Source organism: Pagrus pagrus (assembly GCF_965226575.1).
Source record: "Pagrus pagrus genome assembly, chromosome: 16".
NCBI lineage: Eukaryota > Metazoa > Chordata > Actinopteri > Spariformes > Sparidae > Pagrus > Pagrus pagrus.
The window spans coordinates 22,491,647-22,507,791 of NC_140200.1; the positions used below are offsets into that span (position 1 = coordinate 22,491,647).

Consider the following 16,145-nt stretch of genomic DNA (forward strand, 5'->3'; position numbering starts at 1 on the left):
TCAGAATGAGAGTCCACAGCCATATCAGCGGCTCTGTGAGATTTGACTATATCGTTTACTAAGTTTTCCATCTTAGTTTAGCGTGTTAGAATGCTAACATTTGCTAATTAATTTGCTAATGCACAAAACACGGTTTTGCCATCAGTTTTGCAGGCATTTCATCGAAATAATGGAAAAATACAAAAATTGAGCTGACGATGGAGCAACATGAAAAGTTAAGGAATCATCGGAGTTGCTGAAGTTGCTCCTGAGGGGGGCATGAATGTGTTGATCATATTTCACAATGACTCGCCCAATAGTTGTTGAGACATTTCACTGAAAACCAGAAATGTAAACCTTGTTAAGGAGCAAGAGGAAAAGTCAGAAGATCACCAAAGTTATTAGGAATCACCCTCTGTGGATTGTAAATGGTAGTAAAGACAAAAGAAACCTGTATTCTTGTATTCTTGAATTAAAAGAACACTTTAATGCTGCAGGTTAGCTCTGTAACACGTTCAGATGTACAGTTTGAGTCCTGCAGCTCCGACAGCTGCTGCTTCAGACTCTCTTTATTTCTGTGGAAATGCTGCTCTGGTCCATTATAGAGACTGTGTGTGTGTGTGTGTGTGTGTGTGTGTGTGTGTGTGTGTGTGTTATCTGTAGCTCTTATCTGCAGTCTGCTCCCCAGCTGGCTTACACCTGTCAGAGCCACACAAGGAGGGAGACACAGACTGATGGCCTGCCTCTGGGTGTGTGTGTACTGAAAGTGTGTGTATTTGCTGTGAAAGTGTGTGAGTGGTAAAAGCTAGAGACAGGGAGAAAGTGCCAGAGTGTGATGGAGGGGTTAATGCTGAGGTCAGACAAAAGGTTTCCGTCCAGATGTAGTGAAAATGTGTTTGTTTTTGTCACCATTTGTTCTGTCAGTAACTCTTCAAATACATTCTGGAAAATTACTGAATTTCTTTGAGTCGGATCAGATTTTTTACAGGTTACTGGTAAAAGAAAAATTGAAGAGATACAGTAAAGTTGACTTCTTCTCCACAGAAGAACATGATGGCAGTCATGTGTCAGTGTTTCAGAGAGGCTGAAAGAGAAGAAAGAGAATCAGAGAAGCTGCAGGAATGTCTTTCAGATGCGGAAATGTTTTGTATATGTTGACCTGCAGCTGACCTGTGACCTGACCTCTGACCTCTGCTAAACACATGGTACACAAAGCTCTCTGTTACAGTGTGCAGTAACTGTTCTCTCTGCATTTCCATCCTGTTACACACACACATAAATAGAAGATGATAAAAATGGAACCGGTTCAACAAGGCTTAATTGAATTAAAATATTTCAAGTCAGTTATGAACATTCCCTATATTTCAAGTATCAAATTGTAAAGGTGTGATGTTGCTGTTTTTACTTCAGTAATAGATGTAAATACTTCCATCACGTTGTACAGTACATGTTCTTAACACAGAAATCATTGATGGTCGAGATTTGGAGAATATCGATAAATGGATATGAAAAAATAGAGCGATAATGTCAACAGTTAGTTGTATTATCTGGTTTCTTCTTTTCATTGTAGCATAATGTTCTATTTTTTTCAGGTTTTATTGTGTCTTCTTCATCTTTTACAAAAAACACATTTGTTGCAGACAGCAAAAAAAATGAAGACATTATATTTGTAATTTTGTAAAATGTGAAATTGTTCTTGTCTTACTTAGTTTGGGAGAAGAGTGTCATGTGGTGTTCTTCGACTGATTCATCAGAAAAAATAGAAAAACTCTGCTGACGTCATCCCTACAAATACCTTCACATGGGGCTGCGTTCAGGGTCGTCACGCTGTTCAGGAAACCAAGGACGCGTCCTCAGTGATGCTTCTGGGAATCTGGTGCTTTAATAACACTGAGCTCTCATGCAACACACAGTCATGGAGGAGGTATTCAGACCACACTGTGGAAATACTTCACTACATGTTAAAGTCCTGCATCGAAAATGTACATGAGCATTATTAGCCAAAATGTTTAGCCAAAATTATTATTATAATCTAATCTAACTATTTCTACATACTTCTGGGCAGTTTGATTAAATATTATAAGCTCATCAAATGTTTTATATGTATTTTTTTAAGTATAACTATCAGAACAATATAGTAGTGTACACTCAAAAAAATAATTTACTTAAAACGTTGACTTTAAAGGTGCAAAATCTTAGAGTTCTAGTTGAAAACATTAAAAATTAACTAAAATTATTAACAGAAGAAATTTGAAGAAATAACAGTTTTGATCTTATGATGTCTATATATTGTGCTGCACAGATATCTACTGAAGTTAGCATGCTAACCAGCTAGCTCTGTGCCAGCAGTGTAAACACGAACACTCCCAGTCTTGACCACTAGCTGCACAGCTAAATGAGCTAACTAGCTAATGCCAGCTATAGTTAGCAGTTGTCACTCTGGTGATCTGCTGACCCCTACTCATCTTTTAATGATTGAATTCACCAGGTGGGAAAATCCTACATATTGCACCTTTAAGTTATTCAATTAAATGTAATGAAAGTATTTAAAGTAACTGTTTTAGGCCAATTATTCTTTTGAGTGTTTAAAGTACAATATTTGCCTCTTAGCTGTAGTGAAGTAGAAATAAAAAGAGGTATAAAATGGAGAATACTGTCTTAAATACCTTCAATTCAATTGAATTTGTACTGAAGTGCAGCACTTGAGTAAATCTACTTAGTTACATTTAGGGTTGGGAGGGTTACTTTAACAATGTATTCCGATACAGTTACTAATTCCCTGTTAAAAATGTAAAGTATCACAATATTAAAGTAATGTTACTTGATTACTTTCCGTAACATTTGGATTACCTCAAAACCAAACATATGCAAATAAAGTCAAGAGAAAAGAAAGACTCTTTGAAAGACTGTGCATGGTGACGGACTAGTATGTCTTTCTTTATTTCTAAATTATAATCCTGCTAGTTATCCCCTTTTTGCTCAATGTATCTGTAATCTGATTACATCTTTACTTCTATAATTTTACTGGAAAAGTAACCCTTTTTTGTATCCTAATTTTGTAATCCCATTACATGTATTCAATTACTCCCCAAGCCTGGTTACATTCCACCACTTGCAACATGTACTGCACATGTTGGTATTTTATGGCTCATTCTGATATTTTTAGATAATTGTCTCCAAATTTTGGCTGTTTTTAGCTGATAAAAACATTAATGAAGGTATAATTTACGTATAAAGATGAAATATGTATTGTTTTAAACGGCATTAAAGTTGATTTGGGGTTTAAATCCAGCTGATAAACCACATCTGGAAATATATTTTCATGTTAAAAACCTCCAGAAGACACGAGACAGAACAGAAACTGTTTCTCAGTTTGGTTTTTATTATTTTTGGACATTTAGCAAAATACTGCAGAAACATCCAAAGCAGTATAAGAGCTAACGGTTACAAAGAAACCTGAACAAAAAATAAAATAAAATACAACAAAGAAATAAAATCATGATTGCATTATTCAGTTTTTATTCAAGAGCGAGAGGCTGATGAAACTCATCGATTGCTATAATGTCACTTGAACACACCGTCCTCACTTCTGATATAAGTTAAAGAAAATAAATTTGGCTACATCATGAAAAAACACAGCAACAGATCACATCAGAGAGCACACAGAGCAATAATTTACACAAATAATTTAATAAATACATAAATAAATAGAAAAAAAAGAGTCAGATATACTGTATAGTGGTAATACAGAAGGCTTTGTAAAAAATAATAATCATATTTAACCCAGCCAGTGATAAATAAGTGATCAAAAAACAATCAGATCAGTTCAGTTTAAGGCAGTTTTACAGCAGGAGTTTCTAATCCAAAGGCAGTACCGGCTACACTAGTTTTTACTCTTTTTGTTTTCAGGCGACAGCTACTGATCCACGGATCCACAAGCTATGTTAAAGCTAATCAGAGTGTTGAGATAAGGTTCTTTATAGGCCTGTGATTTCTGCTTTTTATTGGCTACAGGTCGTCCCCTCTCTTAGGTCTAGAAGCTAATAGCACTTGTGCAGAGATGCTAGAAAAATAAATTAACAGTCTAACGCTTTAAGTGTTTGGAGTATGACGTCAGAGATCCTTTAAGAAGGGGGGGAGGAGGAGGAGGAGGGGGAGTAGGCTATAGGCCGGGGGTTCAAACACACACCCAGAACCTGCTGAAGTGTCCTTGAGCAAGGCACTGAATCTCTGCCAGCTGCAGGTGAGCGGCTGACCTCTGACCTCTACAAACTGGTGCATGTGAGTCAGATTATGTTACACTGCAAAAATATCCTTAAATGACCTTTTACTTCCAAATTTGTCTAGAAAAGGTGAAGCCAGCGACGATTCCTCTTTATTCTTTACTGATTTGTGCATTTATCATAAATTAACAGTTAAAATTAAGACACATTTCAGCAGTTCAGGGTGAAAATTTCAATATTTGGTGTTTTTTTTTTACCAAATAACTGAAACAAGAGCAAAACTAAATCACTCCTATCAACCAAAAGTTACAGCTTTTCACCAAAGTGCCGTATATTTTTCACTTGATTTAAGATTTTAAGAGGCCAAACTTTTTTAAAAATCTAAATAAGTTGGATATTCTTGCAGTCCCTAAATTCCTCCCAGAAACAAGGCTGGACTGTGTGATCAGTGTGAAAGCAGCCTGAAGTCCCGGATCAGCAGGCGGGGCGCAGGGGCATCTGCAGCAGGATCACCTGCCGGTTCTCGGACGGGTGGCATTTGTTGATGTGTCTGGTGAGTCCCGGGGAGCTGTAAAAGACGGCGGGGCAGTACTTGCACGGGTACACCTGTGAGGAGTGCAGCAGGCGGATGTGCCGCTCCTGGCTGCCTCTGTTGGAAAAGTTCTCACCGCAGACTGGACACAGGTGGCAGCTGGAGGAGCTCAGGTTCAGCGGCGCCGCGCTCTGCTCGCACGCCGGCGCGTCCTCGTCCTCCGCCGGTTTTGGGGAGCCGTGCTGGGACGCCAGGTGCTTCCGCAGGTACGCTTGGCGCTTAAACTTTTTCCCACAGTGATTACAATCGTACAGCCCCTCCTCTGAGCCGGACTCGGACGGCCCGGGGCTGGGTGTGTCCCTGTCACTAGAGTCCTTCGCTTCATCCGCAGCAGTCTTCCCGGACGCGGCCGCCTTGTCGCTCTCCAAGTTTTGCGCCCCGGCAGCTGCGCTCTGAGGCTTCGGTTTGTGCCACCGCCGGTGAGAGGCGAGGTTAGCCGGGCAGCTGAACACCTTGTCACACTCGGGACACCTGTACTCGACCCGGACTATCCTGGAGCACTTGTGCTGCGCCAGAGCGAACGGGTCCGCGTACGCCTCCCGGCACAGCTGGCACACGAACTCGCCCAGCGGGTTGTTGTCCCCTCCGGACGACTGCGGTCTGGGAGGCTTCTGGTCCACCGGCGCCTCCTTAATCTTGAGCCCGAGGACCGGAGATGTGGTGACATCATCCTCAAAGTGCAGTTTCCGGATAGCTTTGGTTTTCTTGGATGGCGGCTTGCTCTTGCGCTCCGTGTCGCTGGAGGGTCGTTTGGTCCCGGCGGCGGTGGGGAGCGTCGCGGTGGATGTGGCGCTGGTGTCGGTGCGGTTGCTTTTGCTGGAGCCGATTTTCAGGTCCACCGGGGCGAATAGATGGTCCAAAGCGGTGAGCGCTGCTGGTGTGGGGAAGGACTCCGCGGACACCGGGGAGCCGAGGTTGAAGCGTCTCTCGAAGTAGGAGCGGTCGTGGTCCTGGCTGACAGGGCGGGTGGGGCTGTAGAGCGCCTGGTACACCGCCTCCGGGTTTCCAAATTGCACCGGTTTGGCTTCATGCTCCGGGGCCGTGGCCGCCGCCCCGCAGGTGGGCGTCGGCGTCTGTGCGCGCACGGGGATGGAGGCGAGAGGCGCAGAGGAGCACGGCGGCAGCGGCGGCGCATCAGCCGCTGCTTGTTCCGCTTCCTCCTCGTCGGAGCGGACCCGGTAGGACACCGGGTTGGTTTTCTTGTTCCTTTTCACCAAAAATCCTCTCGGCATGTTCGCGCTGGACGGAGAGCTGAAGGCACTTTGGACGCTGCTGAAGAAAGAAGAAGAAATCCACTTTCAGCCGCTCGCTGACAGAAACATCTGATGCGTCTTTTTGTTGTTGTTTCCTCCTGCTACTGATCCTCTGTTCTCCTCCCGAGGTGCTTTCACCACAACATAGCTGCACTCTTTTTAAGGCGACATGATGACATTGTTCCCGTCCCCCCTTGTTGCCTCATCCCCGACCAATCAGAAGGAGCCGAGGTCCCCCGTGGATTTGGAGAGTGGGTGTGGGAGGATGGAGAGGCTGATGGAGGGGAGGAGGGGGGAGATGGAGGGAGGATTTGCAGATTGCAAAGCAGATGTACCTGAGGGTTTTATTGTATTTCACTCCCCCTCCCTACACGCACACACACACACACTCCACACACACACACTCTCTCTCCTCCGCCTCCTCCTCCTCGTCTCGACCCGGGCACACGCCAGGAGCCTCCTGCTTTTACGGTCTGATGAGTTTGTATAGAAATCTACACGTGCCTCGGCTTTATGTGTCTCTTTTGGGTGGTGGGGGCTCTGATTTGTCCAAAAAGGAGACATCCGTCCACAAAACAGTGTCAAGAAGAAGTGAGTGGACAAAATAACAACAAGGGAAAATGGAAAATCTACAAGTACAAGCTGGAAATTTAAAATCCAGAGAGGGGAAGCGGAGCAGAACTTAGAGGAAAATTTACGACCAATTTTAGAAATTAAATAAAAGTGAGAGACAGACAGAGAGCGCTAAAACAGCCCCGAGCCTGAGTTCTAATACTTGACCGAACTGTTTTCAGGACCTTGGGTTCATATTTTTATTTTTATTTTTTATCTAAGAGATTCAAAGACTTTCCAGGACAACTAAAGATCCTAAACACAAATTTAAAACGCAATTTTACGCACCGAACGATTGAGTTAAATTCAGCTTCCAAACAAACAATCCAAACCAGACAAATAACCAAACAGCAAAACAAACAAACAAACATTTCAAACCCCAGTGGCCCTGCAGCATGTGCGCTGGCGTGACAGTTAACTCCGGACATATGAATCCGTCATTTTACGCATACATAATTAATAGCGAGAGGAGGGTTTCCTGCTTTGCATCACAATGGCTGCGCTTGTGCAAGCTGTAGACCCGTCGTGATTGAAAAGGAAATTGCACAGTTGAAAAAAAAAAAGGAGAAGAAGAAGTGGGGGCCCCCAAAAAAGCAATCTGGCCCCCAGATACTGTCGGCGCGTGCTGTGCGTAATCAGTGCGCTTTTTTCTGTGTCTCCAAATGGGGCAAACCGAGATTATCAGCGAGTTAAAAACACAGCAAACCCAATTCCTGCAGGTCAGATCTGACCCGGTCAGCCGGATATGAGTCTGTCCTGCACCGTGAGGGATGACGGGATGACACACACATCTCTGACATTATTGTGTGGATGGTAAAGATGTTTGGAGAGCAGCAGGTTTTAGTTTATATCTCAGAATCAGGCTGATGAGTGATTAGGTCACATTTTAGACTGTTGGTGTTCCCAAACAGTTACTATTCAAATATCAATTCAAGTCATTTCCTCGTTAAAACTGCCTACAATTAAATTTTTTCTTAACTTTTTAAATATAATGGTGTTTTTCCTTTTTGTTTCTGAAGTAAAATCAGTTTGTACATTTTGTCCTTTATCGAGCCCTTATAATCCAAAAAAATCATTTGAAATAAGTGTAATTTTTTCTTGATTTACAGCAGCAGCCTGAACCATTCTGTCTTGTTTTTCAAGATACAAACACACATATACAGAATATTCCTGAAGAAGTTTAAGTTTAATCGAAACAGACTGAAATGATCTCACCACGCTGGCATTTTTTGACTTGTTTATAGAAAGCAAAACTTTTTGGACTCAAAACAGGCCAAAAGTATTAAAAAAGTTTGAGGGTTTTTTCTTGAACTGGATGAGGTTTTCTTTACATTTCATGTAGTTTTTGATAACTGATTCCAACAATACAATAATATATATAATCCTAAATATATGATAAAAAATCATGACACAAAATCCCTGAAACAAGTTGACTGGCCTGTTTGGAGACAGGTCAGAACTCTGTCACCCAGCTGGCTTTTATTTTGACTTTTAAGACTAAAAACAGACCAAAATGACTTAAAAGTAAAAAGAGTTTTCTTTCTTGAAGTTGATGAGTTTTGGTTTACATTTTGTTTGTTTAATATGAAATACATTTAATAATATACAGCACTATGTTTCATATTCTATAGTTGTTTTCCAAATGCAAGAACTCTTAATATTTAACCATCCGGTAACCAAATATAAAATTCAAAAACATTTATAATTATCATAAAAAACACTATAATGGTCTTTTTGACTCACCAGCAGAATATAAGGACATTATAGCACAGTTGTCAAAGATAACAACATCAGTAAGTGAAGTAAAGTTACCATTAAAGTTAATATATATATATATATATATATAACTGAGTACCATAAGAACCCTGTACACCCTTGGTAAGTATCATAGAAATATCAAATTTCATCAAGACAATCAAACTTTTCTGACTCCAGGAGGGACACTTGTATCTTATATCTCTGTATATTGTATTGGGATAATCTGGTGACTTGCATCATTATATCATAACATTTTAATGCTTGCTGATCGTATATAAATCCTTTAATATCTGACTTGATATACCAGCAGTGTTTGGGGCTTGCGGTTTGTTTGTAGGTGTGGACATATGTTGTGGTGTGTGCGGTTATTTTCCCGACAGGCTTCAGCTCAGCCTCATTATCATACAGCTGTAGAGTGACACCCTCCTCCTCCTCCACCTCCTCCTCCTCCCAAAGGCTTTCATCTCCAGCCGCTATACGGGCCGTGTGATTGGTCACGCTGCTGCAGAGTCACTGAGGGCAGAGTTCATACTCACAGTTACAGTTGGCACATTGTGGAGGAGATAGACAGAAACCTCAACAGTCCTAATTTTACTTGTGTTAAACTGTTTACTGTACGTCATGCTCACGTTAGAGTGAGTCAGGAGTTTCTACACTTCGATAAACATCAGATAAGAGACATAGAGTGTCAATTAATTTGATGTTTACATGAGATGAAAGTGCTGAAATCCTCGAAAAGTCTCTTAATTTAATCAAATTTTGGAACAAATCAAAATGACGTCAAATTTCAAAGAACCTTTCAGTGACTTTATTCATTAAAAAGTGCCTTAATTTGAAGTTACTGTAACATAAAGGGTTTCCAGCTTGCAGGGATATAAGATTACACATTTCTAATGGGAAGAACTGACATTGATTTGTAATGTTTACTGGACTAATGTTGCTCATATTTACATCTTTACAGTTAGTGAAAAGTCCCTTAAATTTGATACTCATAGGATCAAATTAAGGGACTTTTCTACATATGACTTTCTTTTTATCAAGAAATAACTCAACATTCTTGGAAAGTTTGCTTGTGTGCTTTCACTTGAGTTTGACAAAAAGATGGTTATCAGCCTCATGTCTGCACTGAAAAAGTAAACTGTTTTAACCCTGCACTTATATAACACTGAACAGTTTCTAAAAACACAATGTTCTCATCTCAGAGAACTTGCCAGAATAAAATATAACACTTGTCAAATTGGTGTTCACATTACATGTACATGAGCTGACTTTCATGTCATAGTATAGTGGAATCACAGCTAGGTGAGATGTAAAAAAGTAAATTAATTGGATTTATATGAGAAAATTTACATTAAGACAGCTGCTAAACCAGAGACTGTTCGAGACGAGGTTTCAACGTTTGTAAGCGGGAAAAAAATAGATATTTTCAAAGAGACATCGGAACATTTTCCAGCTGTGTTTGTGGTGGCTTAGGTATTGTAAGCCAAAACAAAACTTTCCTAACTGTAATTAATGTATGTTTTTTGTTTTTTTTGCATAAATCTAACCAGACGTGAAACTAACTGAAAGAAATGTAAAGTTGCAACATATCTGTGGTTTGCAGAAACAAACGCTGACAACATTTATACTGCCGGTTGGGTTGCTCATCTAAGTGTTGACTAGAGAGCAAATAAACATGTTTCCATATATGTTGAATATTCCTTTAACGAGCAGTATTTGTTTGTTGCTGTTAGTAAACGTAGTAGAATAAGCAAAATCAGTTGTATTTAGATGGTATAAATAGTAGAAGTACTAGTGTTGCTAGTGGTTGCAGTAGAAGTATGAAACTAGAATCACTACAGGGCTAAGAAGCATTAGAGATACTACTTGCATGACAGGCAGTATTAGTATTTTTAGCAATACGATATTTGAGGGCTGCACAATGTATTGTTTCATTCAATGTGCGCATGTGCACTGATGCGCTCTGATGTTTTTTTAAAATTGCTTGTCTTTCTCTTTAGAGGAGCCCTGCAAATTATTTGACCACTAGTTGTGCAACTGAGCAATGTTTTTAAGCGTGTTTTTTGTTTTTATGACACAGTCACAAGCATGCTGATGAAAAGCCACTGGTTTCTTGACATTCAGATGATCCAGAGTTGTTGCTTATATGCAAAGAAAAGAAGCAATGTGCCAACAAAGGCAAGAGAGAAGAAGACCGTTCACAAGTCAACATGGACGTCAACAATGCAAGATTGAAAACATTCAAAAAAAGTGGCTCTGCAAATGTTTCATAAGGAATGAAATGTATTCAACATGTCTGTCAGACACACGTCATTTAGACAGAAACCGTGAACGTCAGCATAACTTTAAAAATAAAGTGCATGTTTTCAGTTTAACAGTTTATTCTGTAGTTTAAAGACATTCAACAGGCTTAAAAGACCTCGTTAACCTGGTGATGTCACTGATGGTGTCACAGCTGTCCCGGGTATGCGAACATGGGCAGCAGGTTACGGTTGTAGGTCAGATATTTCACAGTGCTGCTCCTCAGAGTCGCTCGACTCTCCGGAGTGAGGAAGTTTGAGTTGTCAGCGCCCATCAGCTGCTGCCTCGACTCGTCGTCCTGCAGACACACACAGAGATGTTTCTACCTTCTGAGACTGTCAGGTCAGTCGTGGCACTTTAAATATGTTACTTGCAATATATAGTTTTCTATTTTTATTCAGCCATTTACCGTTGCATTTTTTTATAGAAAGAAAGAAAGAAAGAAAGAAAGAAAGAAAGAAAGACAGGTCAGACTCAGATCAAACTTGAATTTTAAGATAAAAAATAAAGGCACTAACTGTCGTCGAGGTGATCTGCTGAAGCTCCTGCTCAAAGTCTGAGAATCTGTCGTGACAAACGGCCAAACACCAGCTTTGTCTGAAGAAACTGCAGGAGATACACACAATTATACCCACTGTTTGAATCCCAACAATCCCTGCTGTTAACAACCTTTATGTATTCAGAAGTTCAGGACATCACATCCGTGTAACAAGCTACTTCACAGAAAATGACTGGTGACAGCAATTTAGTTTTTACCCTGTTGAGTTTCCATCTTAAAAAACAAAACAAAAACACACTCTACACAACGACCTGTTTAGCTGATAAACACTTAATTTAAGACAGTGTCTCTACTCCACATCACAGCTGTGAACTGTGAAGTAAAAGAATGAAGTTTGCCTCTCAGATTGTTTTATTTGAATGGTTTGTTGAGGCCTGAAAAGGTTAAAACAACTATTATGTAATGAACAAAATGCGTGTAGTGAACAAAATGGAGCATTTAGCAGCTACAGATCCAGATATTTCCCTCAGGAGTTGGTGGAGACCAAAAACAGAGCTAAAAGAGAGTGAATACTGACCTAACATTCATCAGGTGTCACAAACGAGACTCCAAAACATTGTCGGTAAGAACCTAAACTGGCATTAGACATGTTTTCTGCTTCAACATATCATTATGAAGTAAATGTTAATTGCACAATGTAATAAAACCATCAGCGTTTACATTGGCTCCCTATAAACCTCACCATCACTATAGAAATTTGTCCGCCAGTGGGCAGGCAGCCACCCAGAAAAAAAGGAAGGTAAGTGGCGATCCATTTGTATTATAGACTAAATGATTGCATAAACTTGTGTTTTGTCCTGAGTTGTTGTTATTTGCGACTTTGAGGAAAACAGAAACGATCCAGTTGTCTTTGCAACAGCGACGCCCACAATACCACTTGGAAACACTAGGGGTAAAGTTGTCTGTTGCCACTTTAAGTACAGTTTTGAGGAACTTTCTTTTTGTGCTACTTTCTACTTCTACTCCATATATTCAAATATTATATTATATATCCAAATATTGAGCTTTTTACACCAATACATTTGCTTTACAGCTCTAAATACTAGTTACTTTCAGATTAGGATTAGGATTTTGCTTAATTTGCATTGTTAAAGGTAATATACAAATTTTTTAGCCCATTACCACCTTACAGAACAACATTCCCCTCTAAACCTCTTAAATAACTGTTTAAGGCCCAAAGAGGAAAATCTATCCAATATTACACACAAAAAGTAAAGATAAGAGAGAAAAACAACAACAACAACAACAACAAAACAGATTGTTAAAAACACTTTCTTCTGTATTCTTTTCTCTCCCATTTATCACGTCATGACCCCTCAGATTTATCTGGCGACCCTTTGGATGGATCTGACCCCTAGGTTGGGAACCACTGGACTGATCTAGATAACTGTATGTAAAGAAATTCAAACAATCTATGAAATAGTAAACGTCAGTCGAGGCCCACTTGTCTTTTAGTACATTTACATCTGCTGATCTTAAGGAGGATTTAAAGTGCATTACTTTTCCTTGTAGAGTATTTTTACATTGTGGTGTTGGCACTTTTACTTGAGTAAAAGATCTGAGCACTTCTTCCACGGCTGGCTGTCTGCATAGCTAGACACAAGATATAAGTGTGTGACTGTCTTTCTTCGCAATGTGGGTGAACTGACCCTTTAGGCTCAGCGAACCCTTGAAGGATCAAAACACACACACACCCCAGCAGCTACACTAAGTGTGTTGACTGAATAACCTCCAGCCGCCACACGGTCAATCAATTATTTTAACGGCTCCCGATGCTCCGTCAGCCTCCACAATGACTTTACGAGTCAGCTGAGTGAGCGGCGTGACGAGGAATGAGCCTCTGCGGCGGGGAGGCTCCGGCTTTGTCTCGTCCTGAACGGGCCACAAAGACAGATTGGGGGGCTGCATAAACAGATTAGGAGGCGGGGGACAATAGACGTCCATATCTGAGGGTCATTTGTGTTGAAACCTCAGAAGCAGGTCACCCGCTGTTTGACAAACACACACACACACACACGCATACACACACACTCTGCAAAGTCACAGCAGCAAACACACAGACAGCACGAGGACAAAAGACACTGAAGGCCTAAATCTCTCTCGCCTGTTCACACCACTTATGTGTTATTCTGACGTGTGAGGTCATCAGTCAGCAGATGAATGATGGGAAATCTGACGAACTGCAGCTTTCTGAAAAAAATTCCTCTGTCGGTCTCACAAACAGTCAGAGCGGCTTGTTTTGATACGGAACTCGGTTATGAAAACAGCTATTTTTAACAGCGCATGCCATCTGTTATATTTAGTACCAAAATCCACAACTGAAAATAGCAACATGAACTGTATTCTGGTACAATGACAGGAAGTGTTTAAATCAAATTATACGACTACAGACTGAACAGTGGCACATTAAACAATCCTTTGGTGAAGCTGTTCAGACATCATATGCATTTCTGCTGCTCTACTGTACTACAAGTTGTCTGTTTTCCTCTTTGATGTTTGCTGCTGATAAAAGATGATATTGACAAAAAATTATAATAATGATAATTCTGGTTCAATACAGCTAATTTACAGCTTGTTTCATCATTCTACCTGTAACAGGTTGTAAACAAAGGTGAAAGGTAAAACTATGAAAAAAATGTTGGCAATGTACATTTCTGCACACCATGGACATTTTACAACTTTACATTTCTTTTCTGTTCAGTTTTAAATGTAATGTTGTGACAACACCGTGCTTATGGTCTGGTTAGGATTCGGCAGAAAAACCTCTTGATTAAGGTCAGGGAGACATCATGTTTTGGCTTAGAATTCCTGGTTCTGTCGGCACAAACACAGCTTGAAAATGTCCTGAGGTGTTGTCAAAAATATCCTGTTTGTCCACACATTCTTTCCTCCAGTAGAAGTACAGATACATGTGTAAAAAAAGACTCTGGTAAAAGTAGAAGTACTGATTTGACTTGTTTACTCCAGTAAAAGTAATAAAGTACAGGCTCTGAAATGTAAAAAAGTATCCCTCTGAAGGACATTTCTAGCGGCTAATCCATAATTCCCCTCAAATGCATCAAACTAAAGTAATGAGCCTGTTTTGAAAATGTGAGGAGCAAAAAGTTCTGATATTTGTGTTCAAATGTAGAGAGGAAAAGTCAAACGTTGTCTCATAAATACTCAGCAAAATACAGATACCTGAAAAATCTATGAAAGTACAGTAACACTATTTGTACTTAAGAAATCTAAGACTGGTCTCCAACCACAGGTCAGTCTGAAATATCTTTCTTTAATAAGCCAGAATTATCTTTTTAAGTTTTACTAGTTGGATATTGTTGACTGAATTTAAAACCCTGGCTGGCTACAAATACTAAAATATAAATGTACGTATTCTTCCCTCAAAATGCCTCTCAAACATTTGAAAACTAACACTAACTGTCCTTCTGTCTCCCACCTGTACAGGTCGTGGATAAGGCCCTGGTTGAAGCGTGTTAGCAGCTGGCCCAGCAGCTGCTGGTGTTTCCCGTACAGACTCAGGTAATTGTAGACGGGGAGGGGCTTCAGGGACAAACAGGTGAGTGTCTCCACCAGCTCGTAACAGTCGAGGTGTAAACAGAAGTAGTTTCCTGTCTCCACTCGTCCAGTGACGATGCTTCTGTCCTGTAACTGTGCATGGATGAACACACCAGTTAGTGAGAGAACTTGTTTTGACTTGTACACCTGATCACAGATGGATTAAAGGAAAAGGCAGAAATGTTCTCTTTCGTTTTTTGTCCTCAAATCTCATGAAAAGATAAAAACCATCAATACATCAGTCTATATACGGACTTCCCGACCGTGTCTGTTGCTCTGAGCCCAAAGCCCACTGGTTCTCACTGAAAACATAAATCTTTAAAAATGTGTTCCAAGTTTTTTTTCAAACTCAACCAAAACTTGAGGAAATAGTACATTTGTTGGGGACTATTTTAATTAATCCACACTCAGGCACAGGATGTGTAACCCAGAGAAGAACTACCACTGACACATCTGAGGTTAAACCTTACATGTTTGACAGGAGGACCTGTCAGGTTGGTCGCAGACGGTTTAAAAACATGCAGGTAGTTGAAACCTCCGGGCAGCTTCCCACCTGAGGAGAGGAAACACATGATGAAGGTGAAGGTGTGATGTGGTTCATATCATTCATGTTTTAACAGAATACAAAAATCCATCAGTAAATGAATAAGAAATACGAAAATAGTTCCTACAAGGAACCGCTCACCACAAGGTCTGTGCATTATCTTGAGTAACGGGGTCATGATTTCTGGAAGGAGACACTGTTGTTGAGTTTTTCAAACTTGTGTTTTTAGCTCTTTGAGCACCACAAGCCAAGTGCCATCTAGTTCCATTACATTGGAGAGAAGGCAGACACCTCTAAAGCCGATATCTCCAAAACTTGGCAAATCACACTTAAACAATCCAGATGGGTAAATAGCAATACAGGTAAGAGGAAAAAGCAAGTGTTTTTGATTGTGGGGTGAACTGTCCCTTAATAATGGTAAAATTCAAATACAGTGAAAGCAGCGGCCATTTGGCTGTTTTGTGTTAGACAACTGAAAAACAACTGGTCAATTAACTGATCAGCTGATAAACTGTAAAGTTGATTTTCTCAGTTTTGTATCATTATAAATAAGTGGAAGATCTTAGGATTGGAAGTGTTTGTTGGACAAAACAAGAATTTGAAGATGCCACTTCTTATACTATCTATACTTAGACTTGATGAACAATATTTTTAACCATCAAAGACCCAGACAGCCGGTGGGGCTAAAAATAGCTATGATTCTAAAATGGTAAACTCATGTAAAGCGGAGTTTCTCTGCTTTTTAGTGGTATCGTCTTTAGTGTGTCTT

At 40.3% G+C, this 16,145-nt stretch overlaps 2 protein-coding genes across 4 annotated transcripts in view; both read right to left on the bottom strand.

The window, feature by feature from the left end:
* Nucleotides 1-3,341: 3,341 nt before the first annotated feature.
* Nucleotides 3,342-8,017, bottom strand: insm1a (insulinoma-associated 1a). Its single transcript, XM_084377379.1, has one exon. The coding sequence runs from the start codon at nucleotides 6,024-6,026 to the stop codon at nucleotides 4,677-4,679; it is 1,350 nt and encodes a 449-aa protein (XP_084233505.1). The 5' UTR covers nucleotides 6,027-8,017; the 3' UTR covers nucleotides 3,342-4,676.
* Nucleotides 8,018-8,084: 67 nt separating this feature from the next.
* Nucleotides 8,085-16,145, bottom strand: part of cfap61 (cilia and flagella associated protein 61) — a 37,593-nt gene continuing 29,532 nt past the window's right edge. Inside the window, exons 22-26 of one of the 3 annotated variants that reach the window (XM_084377375.1) lie at nucleotides 15,303-15,385; nucleotides 14,714-14,925; nucleotides 11,237-11,324; nucleotides 10,846-11,016; nucleotides 8,085-8,930 (exon numbers count right to left, since the gene is read on the bottom strand). In XM_084377375.1, coding sequence (XP_084233501.1) covers nucleotides 10,867-11,016; nucleotides 11,237-11,324; nucleotides 14,714-14,925; nucleotides 15,303-15,385 — 533 coding nt within the window. In that variant the 3' untranslated portion in view covers nucleotides 8,085-8,930; nucleotides 10,846-10,866. Of the gene's footprint in view, nucleotides 8,931-10,687; nucleotides 11,017-11,236; nucleotides 11,325-14,713; nucleotides 14,926-15,302; nucleotides 15,386-16,145 lie in introns of those variants that run through there. The other 2 variants (XM_084377374.1, XM_084377376.1) reach the window with 2 other exon arrangements.

What these genes read in the sequence shown, in the direction of transcription:
- insm1a (XM_084377379.1), bottom strand. Translation starts at nt 6,026, where the DNA reads ATGCCGAGAGGATTTTTGGTGAAAAGGAACAAGAAAACCAACCCGGTG.